This window comes from Parus major, chromosome 2 (assembly GCF_001522545.3).
Source record: "Parus major isolate Abel chromosome 2, Parus_major1.1, whole genome shotgun sequence".
In the NCBI taxonomy this organism is placed as follows: domain Eukaryota; kingdom Metazoa; phylum Chordata; class Aves; order Passeriformes; family Paridae; genus Parus; species Parus major.
Window position 1 is genome coordinate 113,671,868 of NC_031769.1, and position 21,429 is coordinate 113,693,296.

At 40.6% G+C, this 21,429-nt stretch overlaps 1 protein-coding gene across 5 annotated transcripts in view; it reads left to right on the forward strand.

Annotated features, from left to right (window-relative positions):
• FAM110B (family with sequence similarity 110 member B) overlaps positions 1-9,074 on the forward strand; it is a 111,154-nt gene extending 102,080 nt beyond the window's left edge. For all 5 annotated transcript variants that reach the window (XM_015619894.2, XM_015619893.2, XM_015619892.2 and 2 more), the window contains one exon: positions 5,544-9,074. In XM_015619894.2, the coding sequence (XP_015475380.1) occupies positions 5,846-6,958 (1,113 nt within the window). In that variant the 5' untranslated portion in view covers positions 5,544-5,845 and the 3' untranslated portion in view covers positions 6,959-9,074. The remainder of the gene's footprint in view (positions 1-5,543) is intronic.
• The last annotated feature ends 12,355 nt before the right edge of the window (positions 9,075-21,429 follow it).

Below are 21,429 nucleotides of genomic sequence, written 5' to 3' on the forward strand. Positions count from 1 at the left end.
TATGGCTGCTAGATTGCTTTCCTGTTTTCCAGATGTTTATACCTCCATGGATTTTCCAGCAGCTATTTCAACTCGGCATTAGTTTTTCTGGTTATGGCAATGTCCTGCTTTAAGCTTCATCATTTTCACTGCACATTGAAATACAGTGCTCAGTGGTGACACTGTTTTATTTATGGAGAGTTTTGTCTTAAAGACATTTGATGTAAGAGCAAAGCAGAATTAGCATAAATATATCAGCTTGTATTATGCACAGCTATGCAAGCTATTGCAAACAATGCTAATTGTAGTTCGGGTTTTTTTGGTTGGAAGCAGCACATCAGCAGTGAAAAGTGACTGCCTTTGCTAAAGTTACTGCCTTCCCACTTGGTGGAAATTTCTCTTGCCTATATAATTTTGCCACTCTTAGTTTTAGGTCACTGTAGTTCACTTTAATCATGACCTTTTGAAGGTTTAAATGTGTACTTGAACAGATGCATATGGCTCTTATTGTTCACTGTGTCATGTTTTAGGGAGGAACAGAGTTGAAAATAGGCACTTTCATTAGTATTTTGAGTCATGGTAGATCTGGAAGTCTGTTTCATCTCCTCACACTTTATCTTGACAGTTAATATTACGTGAGACCAAGACTACACAGCATACACATTTTTATCTAAAATTGGTTTTAAAAATGAAATACTGCTGCCATTCTGGATATGGATGACCTTTTGTCAATTTCAGCCAAGTTTACTTAGGCTTTGCCTGTATTTTTACACTTATTAGCATATATATGTGAGGTTTACAATGACAATTATTCTGACAGAATAACTTGTATCAGTTTTAGGCATACATATTAGTATAAGTTAACACATAGACCTGTAGCCCATCATTCTCAGGGAAGCTCTCACTTGTAGGCTTTGCAGTGACTGTTAAAAAAACCAGCAGCTTCATAATGGGACCTGCAGCTCTGAACTGCACCCAGGTGTTAGAGGAACCTGACATTTTCCATCTGTGTCCTGTGTTCCTGTGCAGGTTTTGTTTTGTGATCTCTTTGAGTCACATTGCAGCCACTTCTTGATTACTTCTGCTGGAATGTATGTCATGTTTATGGTGCATCTTGAGGTAGTGGTAGTTATATTTTATCACCTGGAAAATAAAATTGACACAGGCCTTTAAATATCAAGGAAAGCAGAGTAAAGGCTGTCAAACTTGATTATATTTATCCATTGTACATCATCCTCCCTTCTGTGCAATTCATCTGTCCCAGAGGGATGAATTAAGGGAATGAGCTTCGTTTTGACTTTGTCAGGTGAAGCAGTGTCCTCACCAAAGTCAAGGACAGAAATTTCACTCATTTCATTTGGACCACATTTTCACATGGCTTTTTGCTGCTTTTTCTGTAACTTGAATATTGTTAAAATATGTAAGTATTTTACATATATAAAATGTGGATTCTTTTAGACAAGACTGGCTGAAACGTGGCCAATGCGTGGGAGCTACAGGGCAGCACAGAACTGAGGAGGAAAGCATGTTATTTACTGTCAGTTGACATCATTCAGTCTGTGTTTAGAATGCAGTTTTAGGTATGAGAGGAAAAAATGAACTCTATTTTTGTACAATACTGTTGTATTCATAATAGTGCTAGAAATAAGTACTTGCCAGAATGGGGTCTGTTCATAAATTTATCATACATTTCAAGAAACTGCATATTTGGAATATAAGGACCTGGGATTCCAAAGTTTCTGCATAGTTTATCTCCTCCTACTGCCTTGGCTTTAAATTAAGGAAAGAATATTTTATAGGGGATTTATTTGTAGTTTATGTTAGCTGTATAGCTATTGCTGCTCTAGGCTGTGTTGTGTTCCCCTAAATCATGCAGACAGTGCATTGGTTATTTAAATATGAATATCTGACAAACATATTATGGACTCAAGAGTGATTAATGTGATGCCTAGAATGAATTAAGTGCTTTGAATCTCTGTTTCTGCCACAAAGGAATCCTGAATTGCAGTTTCTGGCTGAAAATGCAGCTTTGAAAACCCAAAATTTTGTGCATTTTGTATTCTACCCTGCAATAGTTGTGGGGTATTAGAGGACCTCAGTAAGACCTTTCAGAAAGGTTTTGTTAGTGTATGCGTGGTATTAAATAAATGTTTGAATGCATGCAAAAGTTTTTTTCTTGAAATAATTTCTTAAGTCTAGTAGTTTTGTAAGGAAGAGCAATAATGGAAATCCAGAGTAAACACTGAAAAACACGCTTCAGTCCATGGAAGGATTATACCTATAGAGCAGACCTCTGGATGTAAACAGAGAGAAAGGAACATTTCTTGGGTCCCTAGGTATATTTCACACATTTTCTGGGAGTGGGTAAAGAAAACCTATTTGCCTTAGAATTTCTGCAGGCTGTTGCTGAAACCAGAAATGTACCCAACAGGGAATTCAGATGCCTAAGCAGGGAGTTTCTTTGGAGTTTAAGCCAGAAAAAAAAGCCATTTCTATGCCCTGGTTGCTGCAACGATGATTTTCACAACTAGAATCTTAACTCTTCCTGAGACTGCACTGTACTGCTGCCCTCAGCCTCTGTAATTAACTCTAAAATTAGTAAGTAGCAAGGCTCTGTCACTGTGGTGTTTGAGGTGCCCACGGACAGAAGAGAGGCTGGTAGGAATTGAAGTCACTTTCCCAGTTAGCAGTTGGATCAGGCTGCAGCCATCACCAGCACAGGCAGAAGTTTCATTAGATTTTACATTCATCCACCTCTCTTGCATCACATTTTCTTGTTTAACTGTATCTGGTTAGTAATTTTTATCTCTCTGAGATGACAATACTGAAGAAGCTTTTTGGTAATATTCAAATGCGGCGTGTCAGTGAAATGGAGAAATTGAAACAATACACAATAAGTTGATCCCTTTCCATAGCTGCATGTTCCTTAATTTATAGCAGCAGCCCCACAGGTACAAAGCCTCCATAGCTGGCCACATAACCACCTGGCTGTTACCGCCCCAGGCTCCCTGTGCTGCCTCAGGTGGACATTTCTGTCCTGGCTCCTCACCAGGTCCTTGCTTTTCTTTCTAGACATGCCTGAAGCACGTTGCCAGTTGCAGCATGTCTCCATTGTCTCTAGGACACTTGGCTCCATACCTGCTTGCAAACAAGCACATTCGTTCCCTCAGATAAACACACATGCCTCATGGGATTCATTTTTCTTCTTTTTTCTTCCTTTTAAGTGTGGTGTTGAAGCCAACGTGGATGGTCAGCCTACTATCCAAAGTGAGGAAGCTGTTAAATGCTGGGAAAAGACTTCCAAAAGCAGCCTGGAGCTGGAGGCCTCAGTTCCCGTAGCTCTGATCTGCAGTGGTGTGTGGGGCCACTCACCAGGAGGAGATCGGACTTGGCAGCTGTCCTCAGGGGCAGGACCATGGTCACCTTTAATGATAGTGGTCAAGGAGGAAAGCTGTCTTGCTTACTCAAGTGGTATTAACTCAGTTGGGTGACAGTGTTAAGTACAAAGAGCTCAGTTGTTTGTGGGGTTTTCTCCCTCTTGACAAAACCCCTGTTCTCACACAGACTTGATTTCTGCACACAAGTATTAAATATACACATCAATGGGGTATTTATACAGGCACTTAGCCATCTAGCTCTGAGCTGGCAATGTGGAAAGATTTGCTTTGTGTGTATGGAAGAGAAATGTGTGCGCAGATGCATGTTGGAATTGCCTTCTGTGCATTTGGACGTTTCATACTTAATTTCAAAACAGTACCAATAAATATGTTGATTCAAATGAGGAAAGCTTTTTCTCTTTCAGAGAGACTTAGTTTAAATTCAGGAAGTCAAACTGCTGAAGAGTTAGCACTAGGATTTATAAAACAACATTGAAAGAGAAGCTTAATTAACATTTCCCTACCCTTTCAGTTGCACTGAATATGTGTCTGGTTTATCACCCACCTAACTATGTTAGTTTGTATTTGAAGAATGCTTGTGACAGTGAGCCTTCAGGAGAAAGCTCAGCTTTTTCCTATAATCTCATTATAGCATTTGTATATTTCATTTGCTTGCTTTGACCTTGGATAATATGAAGAAAATATTTAATGTATATATCACATATCTCTGGGCATCAGTAGTTAAGGGGTTTTTTTTTTGTTTATTTTTGCTGTTAGTGTAACTTCAGCTGGAATTTCTTATTTTTTGGGGGGGTGTTTTTTGTTTGGTTTTGGGGTGGTTTTTTTGTTGTTGTTTTTTGGATATGTTGGTTTTTTGCCAAAACAATGTAAACCCTGTATTAGTTAGTTGGGTATTGATGGATGAGAACACCCAGGATGACAGCAACATGAAAGCAAGTCATCCCAGGGAAGGATGCTGCTCTGTATGCTTTAGGATAGAGTGAAGATGTAGCAGCTGCTTTTCTTTCTCTCCCTGAAGATCACAGTGATAATAGAAATTGGATATTAAAGAGGGCAGCATAGATTAATGGGGCAGTAATAAAACAAATGAGACCCATTAGCGAAATCACTGCTTGAAAAGTAGATTCCGTGATAAGTGCCCTTCAGTGCCTCGTGTAGGAAAAATTGTTTCAGCACTTGTAATATCATCCATGGTGTTGGATTTTAGACTGTTGTGACAATCTCAGTGATAAAACCTTAAAATAATTTAGATTAACATGAATTTTGTTTGTACTTACTGCTTGATGGAAAACTTGAATGATGGTATCTACATGTCCAAGATGGGTTCTTCATTTTCAAACCCAGCCATGCAGGTTTTGAAGGTTTTGAAGATTTCCCAAAGTCTTACATAAAAAAACAAAGTCATTTTCTGTTGTTCTGTTAAGCCTATATGGTGATCATAAGAGCTTGGAAAGCCTTCTTTTATTGCTGGAGCACCAGTGCTATGGACACTAATGTAGAAACAAACTAGGAACTGGAAATGGTGGATTTAGTGACATCTCTTGTTTTTATTTGTTGATTCTATATTGGAATAGCAATGAAAGATGTGCATTGCACTTAAAGCTCTACGCGTCTCTATTTGCTCTCTTCCTTTTAGACCAGATTGTTTTCTGGACGATTTAATGAGCAAGGAAAATACACTTGATTGCTGAGATTTATTATGTTGCCTATAACGAGAAAAATGTTTGGGGGCTAGAGATAAAACATGTTCACAAATCAACTTAACTAAGCCAAATATATTAAGTATAAGTACTTTTTTTCTGGGAGATGGGTGGGTAAAAGTCTATGAATTGTCTGTCTCTTTCTGCTTCCCTTTCTCCCTCTAGAAATGTATGGCTGTATTGTGGTGGGGCTTATTTTTTTTTAATTCTTTTTTTTTTTTTCCCCCCCAATGTGATTATGTTAAATCCAAGCTCAGAGTGTAAATATCAAACAACACGTGTCTTGCGAGGTGCAGAGGGATGCTGGGCCAAGAGCGGGGCAGGGGCACCGTGCGCGCTGCCTTCCTGTGCCGGCAGCGGCAGCATCCCGGCCGGCGGTGGCCGAGGAGGGCCGGGAGGCGGCTGTTGCTATCGCTCTGATGTCAGGCGCTCCCACTAATGTGTGGTTGGTTATTCTGCCTTTCAGATCGCTGCCGCTCGTGGAGCGCAGAGGGGACGGCGAGACTCCTGCATCTTTCAGCGAGAAGAAAGAAGCCAGCGGAGCAGACTAATACGGACTTGTGTCGGGTGCCCTTGCACTACAAAGGCTGCCTTTAAAAGAGGAACGCAGTGCTATTTAATGAGCTGTGAGATGAGGCACTGCTGCTAACGCTCAGATCCCAGGATTCATCGGCTATTCATTGTGCTTAATGTACATGTTTCTGCACCGTGCATTTAGGAGATCCCAGAGAAGAATCCAAAACGGCTGCGGGGGAAAGACCACCAAACATGCCTACAGAAACATTACCGACAGGTAGCATGGTGAAGCCGGTCAGCCCTGCCGTGACTTTCACATCTGCCGTTCCTCTCCGCATCCTGAACAAAGGACCTGACTATTTTCGCAGGCAGGCGGAGCCTAATCCAAAAAGACTGAGTGCGGTGGAGAGGCTCGAAGCCGACAAGGCGAAATACGTCAAGAGCCAGGAGGTCATCAATGCCAAGCAGGAGCCTGTGAAGCCGGCGGTGCTGGCGAAGCCGCCGGTCTGTCCTGCAGCCAAGCGAGCGCTGGGGAGCCCCACCTTGAAAGTCTTCAGCAACAATGCAAAGACTGAGAGTGGAGTCCAGAGAGAAAATCTGAAACTTGAGATTTTGAAGAACATCATCAACAGCTCTGAAGGCTCCAGCTCGGGTTCAGGGCACAAGCACGGTCCCCGAAATTGGCCACCCCACAGGGCCGACTCGACAGAGCTGAACCGACACTCGTTTGCCGAATCCTTGAAGGTTTACCCCACGCAGGGCCGGAGCAGCCCACAGGAGAGCAGCTCCAATGTCAGCAGAAGGCTCCTAGATCAGTCAGCAGAGACTTTCTTGCATGTCTCTCACAGCTCTTCAGACATTAGGAAAGTAACTAGTGCAAAGCCCTTAAAAGCAATACCCTGCAGTAGCTCAGCCCCACCTCTGCCTCCAAAGCCCAAAATCGCTGCCATTGCCACCCTGAAATCCCCAGAGATTGAGGCAGTCGAGTCTGGATGCGGAGTTAGTAGAAGACCCTCCCTACAGCGATCAAAATCAGACTTAAGCGACAGATACTTTCGCGTTGACGCAGATGTTGAACGGTTCTTTAACTACTGCGGACTGGATCCTGAAGAGCTTGAAAACCTTGGGATGGAAAACTTTGCAAGGGCTAATTCTGATATTATATCCCTCAACTTTCGCAGTGCAAGCATGATTAGCTCAGACTGTGAACAGTCTCAGGACAGCAACAGTGACCTTAGAAATGATGACAGTGCCAATGACCGTGTGCCATATGGCATTTCTGCCATTGAAAGGAATGCCAGAATCATCAAGTGGTTATATAGCATCAAGCAAGCTAGAGAGTCACAGAAAGTGTCCCATGTGTGAGAGAGAAATCCACCATAAAAAAAAACAAAAACAAGGACTGTATCTTTGTCTGTGAATATTCAGTTTGTGAAGGGTTGTGAAGTCTACTTGAAGTCTTGTACCCTTCTCAAATCTCTTTGTGTTGCTTGTTGTGCAATGTTTCCAAGTTGCATGCCTGTCAACATGTGAGCTGACCTGGCTTCCACTTGAACAATAACTAACTACAAAGCCTGGCTGAGCATACACATTATCTGCCAAAAGTTTAAGACAAGAATCTGATTAGGGCTTCAGTATAATCAAAGTGTTTACATGGAAAGGTTATATGACTTCTTTGGTATTTATGTGGTTCCTTGTGGATTTTATATATGTCACTTTTTGTCTTAATACAGATGTTGTCAACTGACATTACTCGTTTCTAAGTTGAAAGAGAATCCCTTTGGGGGGAGGAAAAGTGGAATTGGCCAAAATATGAGGTTTAGGCATATGACGATAGGCAAAGCAGCCTTATCTCTTGTAGAAAGTGCATTATTGGCACACGAAAGCTGTTTCTAAAAGGCGAAGAATGCTATGTTCTTAAATTATGTATCGTTGTTAAACTATATATCCCTACTTGTAGTAAGGCACTGTTCAGTAAGTTTCTTTTTCCTAGGTAAGCTCCCTCTGTTTTACAGCAGAAGTAGTCTAGTGAATCTGCTTGACCTCTCATAAACTAAATGAGTCTTGCATTTGGGTTGGTGCAAGCATTTTAATGATTTTGTATTATACCAGTTGGAAAAGCTTAAAGAAGGTTGGAGTCAGCAGATGAAAATGGCACAGGTGCAGGATTTTGTGGGTTTGATATTTACTCAAAGATTCCTGGTCTTAAACTTTTGACAGGAATAATTAGATCCTATAGCTGATATTGAATGCCTTTATTAGTCAAAACACATCATGACTACAAACTCCATGCTGTCTTAATTTTTTTTTTGTAGACCTATTTGAACAGTTAATGAACAAAAATGGAAACACACAGCCATATCAATATAACGCCTCCTATTCAGAAGTAAATACACCCAGTAGCTGAACTATATCTGAAAAAAATGTGATTATGTTGTCTTGCATATGTTATATCTAAGGCTGTGAAAGTTTGTTCCAGCTCTAGGAAAGTGTAGAAACATGACAGTATGTAGCTTTTCTTTTCTATTTTTTTTTTTCTCCTTAAGATGGTTAGTGCTGCGAATCAACCTGTTACAAATCTTTCAACAACCTGTCTTCCCAGTGATTTAATTAACTGTCATTTCAACTGACAGTGGTGGTGTGGTAGTGGAGAAGTTGAAAGTACAGTGGTCTGCTTCATTATTATTGTATTCACACTTTGAAGTAAATTGCAGCACTACCTTATACTACATCAGCTAATAGGAAACTTTTTTATTGTGTAAATGCTGTAAGACTTTGTATATACTTCAGTTGTTACAAAATCTTTAAAAGGAAGAGTGTTATGCTAATAAATAGCTCCTGGTGCAGGTATGGTAGGGTTTTTTTGTTCTTATTTTCACCCCTCCCATTCTTAAAACTGTAACAGGAACTCAATTGCAGTGTGTTTTAGTGCTGTAGAAGGTCTTGGTTAAATAATAGTTCCAGTAAAAGGTTCCTTTTACTAAAGTGCTTTTCAGAATATAATTTTTTATAAAATAACTATAGCAGCATGATCTGTCTGAAGAACTAGAAGAGATTTTCAAGACTCCTAAAATAGCTTGCTTCTTCCTTACCTAGCAATGTTACTGTTCCCGTTTATAGCATCTGTTCGTAATGAATCACCGCAGTCTTCTGAATTATTCTTCAGTAGTGCTTATTTATATATTTGAATATTAAAGATGTTTTACAAAGTCGGGTTCTATCTTTTCTCTGAGAAGCCTGTAGCCCAGCTTCTTATAGATAGCTACAGTTAATGCAGGCAAGACTGGAAGTGGAGCCATGAAGTCATTTGTTTCCTATGGAATTATCCTACATCCAGTTTTATATAATTGTTCTCTAAATGTTTGTTCATGGAGGGGGAGAAGCACACATTCAGTTTCAGCACACATTCAGCTTCAGGAGGCTACTCTATGATTTTTACAGTTGACTTCACAACCTAAGACTTACAACATTCCTAGCTCAGACAAAAAAATATAAAAAATAAAAATAAATAAAAAAATGAGGAGCTCTGTATTTCAGCTACAGGCACATTTGTGACATTTTAAGCTCCATGGGTTTCAGTTGGCATTGACATAACACTGGTTTTTCAAGCATATTTTTCCAATAGTAAGTTCTACTCAGTTCAGTGACTGTTTTGCCAAGGAAAATAATGCTTGAGGGATTCAAGCCAAGTGTAATGCAGCTGTACAGCAATGAAATAAAGAAGTTAAAACCGAAATAAAAAATGCACCCACATTGTTCTCTCTCAAGTGTTTTAAGAATGATGATAAACATGCAATCTCAAGTGTTGTCAGCCAAAAACAGCAATAAAGAAGCCTTTATAGCGAGAAAATGGATTAGAGCATATGCTAGTATTCTGAACTTGTTTCCCAAGGTTTGTTGGGAATTTACTTTTAATCACACAAGGGGTTGTGAGCTATCTGTAAGAGGGCATTTCCTCACCCAAGGTCTTAGGTAGCACCTTTGGAACAGCACAGGATCTGCCTTCACTATCCCTGCTTCCTACAGCGTGCACATGAATAAGATTTTACAGGGCCTAGACCTTCACAGTCAGCTGAACTTGCAACTCTGGTGAGATTGCAGCAATAAAAATCACAGGATTCCAAAATGTCCACAAGGCTTTGAACAAGGTAACAATTGCCTTCATTTGTCGCTTTATTGCCATTTTTGCAGATAGTATTTCATTATTTATGGTCTTGTTATTACCTGTATGCTTGCATAAAACCCAAAACATTGGTGTCTGATTGTTTTTGTATTTAAATGGAAATAACCATTCTTTATAATATAATATTATATATTATCTGCCTTTGCAAATGGGTAATCCTATCATGTCAAGATATTTGACATGGTAGGATTACCTGTCTCTGCCTGAGGAGATTCCTGAGTGCTAAATGTTGAATTCACAAAAAGTTGTAACCAGCTCGAATGCTTCATCAGGGACCTGTTCTGGTCATGCTTCTGCTGTGTCCAGCAGGCATTTACCCATGTACAAAGTGCACTGCAAGTGTTCACAGCTAAACAGCAGCTCTTGTTGCAGCTCTGGAGGGAAATGCAAGCCCGTGTTGTCCTGTGAAAGCCAGTACTGAGCCTGGCACTGACTGCCCTAGCCACAGGAGTGAAGAAAAATGCAGTGTGCCTTCAGTGATTGGTATGAACTCATACACACTGACAAAACAAACCACCACAGAGGTTTGTGGGGGTTTCTGTTTCTTTGACTTGCCAGAGAAGGAAGGGAAGAGGAAAACAGTGTGACCCATTACACTTTGAATGCTACCTGCAGCTTTGCATAGAGGTAAACCATTTATCTGAGTGAAAGAGGTCGGCATCACAGTAAAACTGGTCTTTTAATCACTTCATATTATATAGTAGCAGTGTCACAAAAGATGAGAGATAGAGGATCTGTGCCACAAATTTGCACTCAACAAATACAAGTACTGAAATTGTCCTTTTTTTATGAATACTGTTTCTGCAAAGGAGAGCTCTGTGCTGTGAGTATACTCACCATCTGAGTGACCGAGGGCTTTTGAAGGGTAAACACAGAATGATGATGCTTTTGGCAGTAATTCAAAAATCAAAAGGCATGCTCAGACAACAGAGCCAATCAGTATTGCTGACTTATCTCTTTTTACAGCAGTTTATCCATCCGTGGAGGCCATACGCACTTGATTCTAGTCATTCAATGAAAAACAAAGTGCTTAATGGAGCTCTGCAGTACAGAGCTGAATAATTGCAGTCTGGAGGAAAACGGGAAGCCAACTAAACCTTACAAACAGTCTTCCTCTACCTATTGATTATGGGGTGATAATGTTTAGTACATTATATTCAGAGCTCATTTGTTTATAGGAAACATTTTATTGAGCAGAGTAGTCTAACAAACCTGGGAGATTCCATTTTTCTGAGGCCATAAAACTCTTGTTCTTTGTGATTAATGCTGCTATGCCAGTAACTGAACACATTAAGCTTAGAATATAAGAGCATCTGGAGTTTTGTTCCCATGAACAGTAAGGGTCCATTGCCTATTGTGGCAATGAATATAAATGTGGTTATAAATGTGCTGTACAGAAGAATAAATCAGTCAAGGTGTTTTGTCCTGAATCATAAGATAGCTCTATATTAAAATCTTTGTTACCAAAGCTTAAAAATTCACTGATATTCTGAATTCAATTGACATTCCTTGCTGTCAGCAGAAAGACTCCAATAATCTGCCCTTTGAAATATGTCATCCGTAGCTTAATGGGAAAGGCCATTAAAATTGTCTTTTCAGTGTAAGGACTTTTATCTCCTGATGATGACATCTGTTAAGTGAACATCTAAATAAGCACATTTCAGTCAGAAGTATTAACCCATAGATGCCTTTTATTTTTCTCCCTGAAAGCCCAGATGGTGATCAATAGCTGAGTTACAGTCATTACAATTTTGTTAAATACTCAGCTGATGTCCCTTGGGCTGCAGTGCACTCTGAAGTGGAGACACACTACACCACCTGTCTTGCCCTGATAGGTACGAGCAGCCTTCAAGGATATTCTATATTTGATTACTTAGGAACTTGATTGTGGCTGCTCATCAAAACTGATTAATAATAAGCAGTGACTTTAAAAAAAATAAAGAAAAACAATCATTTATAGATTAAAAAAGTAGTCTATTGAATGTCATTCTCCTAAATTTATAGTAATTTTCATTACTATCTTATGACAAGAGTGCTGGTATCTGTGCTATTGTTTCTTGCTTTTGGCACAGCAAGTTGTCTCCACCTTCTTGGTGTCTCACTCTGAGTTTTCCCAGCATTTTTCTTTTCTGTGACTTCCTTTGCTTGTGGTGTCTGACTTTTACATCATCTCTCCTTTGAAACTTACAACCAAGGTCATCATATTCTCCTCACTTAACCTCCTTTCAAAGCAGCTTTCCCTCAAGTTGTTCTGTCCTTTATTACCACTGTGTTCATGACAGCCTGTTCCCATGAGGATAACTCTGTGGCTACAGTTGAGCTGCCATGTCCTGAAAAGATAGTAATCTTTTTAATGGATTATTTTTAATTTTCTGAGGTGTCGTATTATTTGCAGGCAAGATGAGACAGTGAGAGGTGCTTCTTCAGGAAGATGTAGTGATTGAAAACACTTGTGAAGAACAAAATGACAAACATCTCAGAAGTATCAACTTCTTGGTCCAAAATTGTCTGTGGTTTTTTTTCTGTCATATCTCACTCAATGCATACTCCTGCTATTTCTTTGTCTCCAGATAAAATGCTGTCTTGAGGACAGCAGTGTGCAAAGGTGGAACAATTTCCAGTGAGCTGGAATGCTTTGGGCCCATTATTCAATAAATACTTATTGTTTTGCCTCCTGCTGTTTGGTAAAAGGGTGTCTTGCACCTTTGGCATCCAGACCACTTGTGCTGCATGTGCAGTTCCCAGGCACCACTGCCTAAAAGGATTTGTGAAACAAAAGGAGAGTGGAAGATCAGGAGGGAGAAAGCCTGTCCTTACCCTGGCAGTTATGGAAAACTTTCAGCTGTGGTAAGAGAAGGTTCGGAAGCTAAAGTCCCCAAACTGCCATCTCATGCAGCCCTGGGGCTAAAGGTCTGAGACTTCAATCCTGTGTGTGTGAGAGAAGGGTATCTGAGTGTCTGGGAGACAGGATAAATCTGTGTGTGGAAGCAGAAGACACTTGCTGAAGCATGCTACTGTTCCACAAAGTGCCTGCTATTCTTGTCTTAAAACATGAAGATGAAAAAAGGAACAGGGTTGAAATTTGGAGAACAGCTGTGTATGCAAATGCTTTCAGATGAGATGCGGAGGTGGGCAGATAGTTTTGCTTTTTAAGAAAGGAAGCTTTTAAAAGATCTTTAATAAATGACCTGCTTTTTAAGTATATTAATCTTTTATGAAGTCTGTCTTGCCATTCTGAACTGTAAAAGCTTTGCTGCTCTCAGCACACAGCGTTTGAAGTGTACCAGTGGTGATTTGGAATGATTTAAATAACAGGATAGAAGGGTGCTTAGCTGAATGTGAATTTTATTTACTAAAATTTTGGATGGTGGGAGTTTTGTCCTTTATTTTAAAATGATTGTAGGGGGCAATAGAAAACTGACATAGCCTTATTTATTAATGTTCTGCAAGACTGGGAAATACAGGTTAATGTATCTGCATGAAAATTACAGTATTAGGTTTTGGCAAAGGCTTGATTTTCTTCATTGATGTTTTGCATACCTCGGGGCATATCAGCTTATACAAAACTGGCACAAAGCTCAATCATCCCATCTGAAAATACTTTCTGCAAACTTACAGGCTTGTGTCCACCTGGTATATTTTCTACAAGACAGACATTGAGGTGCTGGAGCATTTCTAGAGAAGGGCAGTGGAGGGTGGTGAAGGGTCTGGAGCACAAGTCTCATGAGGAGCAGCTGAGGGAGCTGGAGTTGTTTAGACTGGAGAAAAGGAGGCTCTGGGGGAGACCTTATTGCTCTCTAGGGCTGCCTGAAAGGAGGTTGTAGCCAGGTGGGAGTCAGTATCTTCTAAATAACAAGTGACAGGATAAGGGGAAAAAGCATTTTATGTACCATCCCTGGAGATATTTAAAAGATGTGAACATGTGGCACAGGGGGACATGGTTTTTGGTTCTTGTGCAGTGAACTTGGCAGTGTTGAGTTAATGGTTACACTTGGTGATCCTAAAGGTCTTTTCCAAGATTCTGTGATTGTTTTGTGCTTAATGACTCTGAACAAGGAGCTGTCAAAGTGCTTTCAATTTCCCCTGGTTTTGTTTCTAGCATGTTCATCATCCTCCTCTCCTACAGACTGAGTGAAAATAGCGGTTTTTATCAGTATATATATATTCTTTGGTACTGAATTCAGGAGGTAGAGAACAGGCATGGAGCCATAGCAGAAAACAGTTTTTTTCCTATTTTTTTGGTAATGAAATTGCAGGTTGGTGGGTTTTTTTCCCTCCAAGATGCTGAACAGTCAAAAAGAGCCAAAGAAGCTAATAAAGTGTGTATGTTTGCACTTATAAAGTGCAAAAATATATCATAGGGCCAGTAGCAATAGGACAAGGTATAATGGGTTTAAGTTGGTTGAAGGTAGAGTCAGACTAGATATTTGGAAGAAATTTTTTTCTATGAGTGTGCTAAAATCCTGGAACAGGTTGCCCAGAGAGGTAGCAGATGCCCCATCCCTGGAGACATTCAAGGTCAGGTTGGATTGGGCTGTGAGCAACCTGGTCTTAGTGGAAGATGTCCCTGCTCACTGCAGAGGGATTGGACTAAGTGGCCTTTAAAGATCTTTTTTAACTCAAATCATTCCATGATTCTGTGTTTTCTCCACAGGAAACCTTAAAGCTTGTTTGGTGTAAGGAAACCTTGAAAACTCTCTGGGCACTTCATCTGGGAAGACCATGGAAAAATGAATACCCAAATTCCACTGAAGTCAATGGGAACTTTACTACTGATCTTTAATGGGACAGACAGCATTTCACTGTGGCAACTTAATATTTTTGCCTATTTGGGGATGAGGTTTCTTTCTCTGTATTGTGAATATCATGCACTAGTTTTCTACTACTTTCTCACTTATTATTCTGTCATCTCAAAAAGTAAAAGGTAGAAATCCCTCCAGACACTGCAGGTAGGAGCCATGGGAGGAGTGAAACCTTACAGAGATGAGGCAAAGAAGAGGTTTAGTGAAGCACAGCCCAGTAGTGCTGGTGTAAAGACAGGGTCAGTACCTGCCTGCCCAGCACAGGGTGTATCTCTACACATAAGCAGCACACATTTGTTTTCTGAGTTTTTTACTGAACAGCTAATAAGCAGATTATGGAAAACCTCCAAACTAATGAGCCATCATGAATATTCATATCAAGCCTCAGGGGTGCCCCTGCTGCTCATCTCTAACCTCCAGTGAGGTCTTACAGGAGCATTTTATGACCAAGGCTATTTGAAAACAAATTTACCCTACTCCAAATTACATCTATGTAGTCAGCTGTGATATCAAAAATCTTTAAAGGCCATTATTTATTTGAGAGATCATTTATGAAGTTTTTGGGATGGACCCTGCTCCTTGGAGGTCACCATGGGAACGTATTCACTTCTGTCATTGTCCTGTTTCCAGCTCTGCTATTGAAGAGCAAGCAAGCAGAGCTCTACAGGACCTTGTTCTGGCTATTCCCCCACGATATACAGGACATCCATGTGCTGTCATTGCTCAGAGACATGGGTGGTTTGATACCCAAAGGCAGCTGTGGCGTGAAATTGAAGATTTTTCTCGTGGTTCATTCCCACACCAGTTCCACACTGAGCTGATGCTCAGGTCATGCTGTGTTCAGAGCTGCTGAGTGAACAGATGTGTAATGCCATGAAATTGTGGAATGTGTTGAAAACTTATGGAAAGAGGTTTCCTGATCATGTTTTGCTTAGCAAAAAATGCCATTTCCCATAGTTGAAATCTTGGCAGAGCACTCATTCAGTAAATACTGGGCAAGTCAGTGGTTGGCTTACTGAAGGGCAGAGCTCGTGTGACTTCAGGAGCAATGAAGTCCTGCAGCTGCATCAGCCCCTTGTGATGCAGCACAACATGCTAGGTAAGGGGAAGACTGCATTGGGAGGAGAGATTAGCTCTACAAAGCCATGCCACAAGCTGGGCTTAGGCAATTAATTATGTTTTAATACAGTATTTTTAAGCCTAATTTATTGGCTCATATTAATATGCAGTAAATCTAATCCATTACCTAAATGTGTTTGTGAATAGTGGTGTTTTTTTGGTTTTTTTGTGGGCTTTTTTTTTAATATAACGTTAAAGAAGTAGTTCAGTATGAACCCCTGGCTGGCAGCTATTGACACACAGCACCTTTTTTTACTGTGCCAGATGAGAGCAGGTCATGTAGATAATAATATGGGTTGTTAGTAGGTTATGAATAACTGAATTATAAAGATGAACCTCTTCAGAAAAATACTATTTACAATAAAATATAGAGACAGTTTTCCTGACTGATGCTGACTATTGCATGTGTCCTTCCCAACAGCTACAAGTAAGTTGTTAGGTTCTGAAAGTATAGATAGACTTGCTGTCTTTAAAACCATTAAATGAGAAAGCAGGAGGGAGAGCATGCATTTTCAGAGCAACCTTGATATTAGTGTATCCTGATCATGTTGTGTATGGTATGGGGGGACAGCAAGGGGAGAGACAGCGGCTTTAGCACATGGACTGCAGGAGAGTAGAAGGGGGAACAGAAATGTGACCTGAAAATAGCGTTAACTGCAACAATCTGACCATAAGATCTTCCTCATGATCAGTCTGCAGGAGCAGAGCTTGTCACCAGGTTTAAATGCCAGGCATTTCAGAGCAGGGATGTGGAACAGCTTCACTGCCCAAGGCTCCCAAAGGATCTGACTGGCCACGGCCACTGGTGCCAGCTTTTTAGTTTTTATTACTGATTTCACAATACATCCCTACAGACTCATTTGTAATGCTTCTCTCGTTCTCCTAAGTGGGGAGTGCCAAGATAAGAGTACTGGAGGTCTTTGTACCCTCAGCAGTGAAACACAGCAGAGATGAGAGCAATAGGAAAGGTCCAGGAATTTTTCCTCAGTCGGTTCCCTTGAGAAACTGCCCCCTTTGGAGGAGGCACTGCAACAGTGGAGGCAGGAGCTGCAGCTCTTAAAGGTTTTGGAAAGGAATTACCCACCTCACTGGACAAGATGCTAAATCCAGGCACCCTCCGAGCTTCTGCTGAAAACAAATTGCAACTTTTTTAAGTCCTGCCCTGCGTGCCACCACATTTTTGCTGCTGCAAATAGGCAGCATTTCTACAGTGATTTAGTAGGTGTGGGGAGAAATGACGCACTCAGAAGCTTGCTGGCTCACATGTCCCTTCCCACCATGGTGTAGGAAGTTATACTTCTGTAGAGCAATGCTTCTTGTCTCTGTGCTTGCCCTGTATTTCACCGCTGCTGCTTCTTTCCCAGCCCCATGTTTCCACATCAGCTACTCAGGAGCTGAACATCCTTTCTCCTGGATCTTATTATTCTGATGTTGAGTGGTGAAGTCAGAAGCCAGGGCTGCAGCTGTTTGGCTTGTCCTTGAAATTTTTCTGACAACCTGGGTCTCTGCTTTATTTATGTCCAGCCATATGAAACTGTTTCATGAAGCATATCACTAAAATTTTAGTTTTCCTGTTGCTTTTTTTTCACTCTAAGCTGAGGTCATTTATCTTCCTTGCTGATGTTTTCAGTCTTTCAACTTCCTCAGATTGAAGCACTTATTTCTTTAGGCAACAGTTTCTACATTCTTTGAGAGACAGTCTATTTTTTATCACTATGGTACATGTAAATCTACTAAACTCTTGCATGCATGTAGTTAGTCCATTGAATAAATATGCATTTGTGACCAAGATGAAGGAACATTAAGTTCATGGAAAAATTTAAAAATAAATTTTTGAGGAGCAGTTTGGAGCAGTTCCAGTCTATCTGAGCACTGCAGATGTAATGCGGGCTGCCTGCATTTGCAATGCACAGTAAAAATTATCAGAAGATTCTGATTAGTAAATGGAATGTGTAATGTGTTCCCAACAGACCGTTTTCCCATAAGAAATAACTCATTTTGAGCCCTGCTTATTTTCTGAAAGTGCATAATAGAGCTGACATTGAGAAAATTTTATGTGGAACAGGGGAAATAAAAAAGCCACCTTCAAGTTATAGGAACTCCAAATCAAATAATTTGGTTGAAACAGTTCTGCATTATTTCTAGCAAAGAATTTGATTGACAAGTGAGTCATGAAAGAGCAGTAAACCTCTGCTCCCAGGGATATGTGGACTTTAAGCAGCGGAAGAGCCCTGCTGCTGCCCTCAGCCCATTCCCCTGCTGTCCCAACCCACTGCTGCTCACAAGTGGAGTTGGCTCCATCTTTAAAATGAGTAGTTTTATTGTCTGAGTTGCTCAACCAAGTTCTCTTTGCCCTGCTGCCCAAAGACAGGTCTCCTTCAAAAAACATGAGCAGCCCTTGCAGCACCATGAATTGTTTAATGGGCCAGTTCGTATCTGGCAACTCATGTCTAAACTGGGTGTGTCTTTGGGGCCTGGAGAATTCACAGACATCAAAATCAACATGTCCCATGGTGGAGTCACCTCTGCTCTGAGACCCTGCACTTCTGTACCACAAAGGTTGGTGTTTGCTGTTCTTTGTGAGCTTTTAAAATTATTTGAAAATTGAATTTTGAGATCTCAATCTTTTCTGGAGAGAATTCTTTCCTGAGACAGGGGTGCTTTTGTCAGCACAACTGCCAGTTGTTGTTCCAGGCTAATCTGTAAGGTGAAGCAGGCATTTATAGCAGTTGCAGTCCCTCCTTTTTCCAGTTCTTTCCAAGAAAATATCTGAAAAACACAGAGATGTGTTCTCTGTAGGAAAATGTAGGAAGAAAACCTCCTTTTCTGAGGCTCTCCAAGAGTGTTCAGGCTACAGAAAAAGGGTTCATTCTCATACCAAATATTCTAAAATACGTACATTTGTCACATGTGAACCACTGAAAGCTAAATAAACAGAGGCCACAGATTTTTCTTTATGCAGACTAGGTTACAGATTGCAAAACAGCCACAAATTGGCAACCACTGAGAGGTGGGACTGGATTGACTGCCTTCCCAAACAAAGTGCCACCTCAGAATGAGAACAGGAGAAACAAAATGCTGCTTTTCAGCTTGGCAGTCAGCCCTGGTCTGAATTTGAACAGGAGGCTTCTCTGGGGTCCTTGGACACTGACTGAAGTGTTTGTGACAATTCAGAATGTGCACAGAGATAACACATCAGTGTATCAAAATGCAACAGGCTTTGCACTGAGGACCCAATATTTTTCTGACTTCTCTTTCACAGTAAGCATATGGTAACCTTGGTGTAAAGAGGGTTATTGTCTGTCCTTTGCTCTGGAAACTTTGTCCATTATCTCTTCCACCTAATTTATTTTCTTTCAACGCATTTAAAATGCATCACATGCATTTTTCATTTGTAGTTAAATTTCTGGGCTGCTAGCAGTGATTCTTGGCATGTACTCTGCATTTTCACTCTAATTTTAAGACCTTTCTAGCAATATATCATAAAAACCACCAGATCATTATTTCTGAGGATGCCACACTTATATAAATGCAACCCTCTGAAGTTGAAAAATATCAGTGACATTCCTCTGTTCATCTAATCCTTGACTTCAAGACATCATCAGATCAAAGCCAACCACTCAGCCAGCGTATGCTGGGTTTTCTTCATTTCCAAAAGAAATACCACAACTTGCAGAGCAGAAAATCCCCTGTATCCTTCTATAAAATCCTGCAGAATGAGACACGCTTATGGCTGTGAAAGGAGGGAAAAAGCAGATAAAATTCTGACCTCCCGTAGAAATGAAACTCCTGTTATTTCTGTCACCGAGGCTCTGATTTTACCCAAGATTTATAACTGTGACTTCCTTTAAAAAGTCACTTGTCTCCTTAAACAATGTTTTGAGTAAATGCAGCACTATTATCCAAGGTATGGATTTGTGCTAGTGGAAAAAGATACTCCATTGTGAAATTCAGCCTCTAGAAATTAATTCCCTGAGTCAGTTTTGTTATGTTTGGTTTGAGTGTTTTTCCCTTTTAAACAGACTCATCAATTTTTAGGCCAGATGAGATCACTTTAATTGTTTTGCCTGACTCTCTCTATAACACCAATTATATCCAGGCACAAATTATTTCCCCTTCAAATTACGCAGTATTTCAGTTGAGAAATCCTATTTTGATTTGAACAAAGGCAGTGATGGAGAACCCACAACAGCTTTTACTAAATCATTTCAGTGGTTAATAACCCCCTGCTTAGATAAATTGTAATCTCCTTTGCAGTCTGAATTTGTCCAGCTTCAAAGAGCAGCCCCGAGGTAGTGCTGTACATTTGCTGCAAAGGCTGAAGAGCCCACTACCACAGATTTACTTACTGCACAGAAATTGTGAGTGTGTCTGCCTTTAACTTTTTCTTGGGTACACTAAACAGCTGTCAGATTAAGAGATTTTCATCCTACCTCTTCCAAGGTGTCCTAGCAGAAGTGCACAGCCAAAATAACCCTGAATGCACCACTGATACAGTGTTAATAATATTCTCTCACTTTTGTGTCTTTTGTCCTAGTGTTGGAGCGATGGCTGAGATTCACAGGCCTGTTCAGAGCCTGTGTGAGTTCTGAACAGAGGTTTCCCCTCTCTGCCTGACCAGAGCCTTGTCCCTTCCTGCCATTCACAAGGCAGAAAGTCACCAGACCTGTTAGCACAGCACCCCCTGCCATTTCTCCCTAACCCACTTCAGCTGCAGTGATCCATGTTGAAGAAACAATTCACAAAGCAACAGGAAAAAAGTGACACACTGCTCTAAGTGCTAAGGCTAACCCAGATCCCAGTGACAGAACGGGGTTGGGGAGCGATTGCATCAGCAGCTTGCCTGGGTCAGCTGCACATTCCATTGGACAATCCTTATTAGAACCCCTTTTTTCTGGAATAGTTACACCTGACTCAGTACCCAGCTGAGCACTGTCCCTTCAGTACTCATGGCCTTTATTAGCTGATGGTTAAGCTCATCATTCTGAGCAGGCACCTTGCTGTGTTAGAGTGTGCAGCCTTTGTCTTTGCTTGCTCTGGCATAACAAAAACAATTTTGCTCCATTTTCAGATTTTGATAATTCTTTTATCTGTTGAAAAAACCCCAATGGTTCTTCAAAGTTCTTGGGCAATTGCAGTTCTCAAGATTGATGATCTATTCCTAATAATGTTTTATAGCTTTCTCTTTCAATGAGTTATTGTTGTAAGTCCTTGCCAAATTTTAATGAGGTACCTTACTGATACATTTGTGGGAACTTGTGAGGGTTACAGATAGGTAACCCTCAATGTTGTCTTCAGAGATCACATAAAGACAGTGTTCATCAGTCTCCATTCACCACATGGAGTAGTTATTTTCTTCTCCTAAGTCCTTTTTCTCTTCCATTCCCTCAGAAATGGAGCCTCAGTATTGTGATGCCTGGAGCACAAACTTTCAGAAAGACTTATGTCTCCTCTAGAAACTGATTCTTATAGGCACCATGAAGTGTAGCCACAGTGGAAGTTTTAGTATGGCCCTGTCTTCAATATCCTTTTGCCATCACACTTTAACCTTCCTCTCATGTTCCTTAGAAATACCTTAATTAAAAAAAAGAAGTTATTTTCAACAGAAGAGAGATGAAACACAGAATTACATGTGTGTAAGTGTCCATTACTGCAGGTGGGGCTCCCATCACCTCTCAGACAGCCTGACCTGCATTTTGGCTTATTCCTGCTGAACTGTATTTGACTTGAAA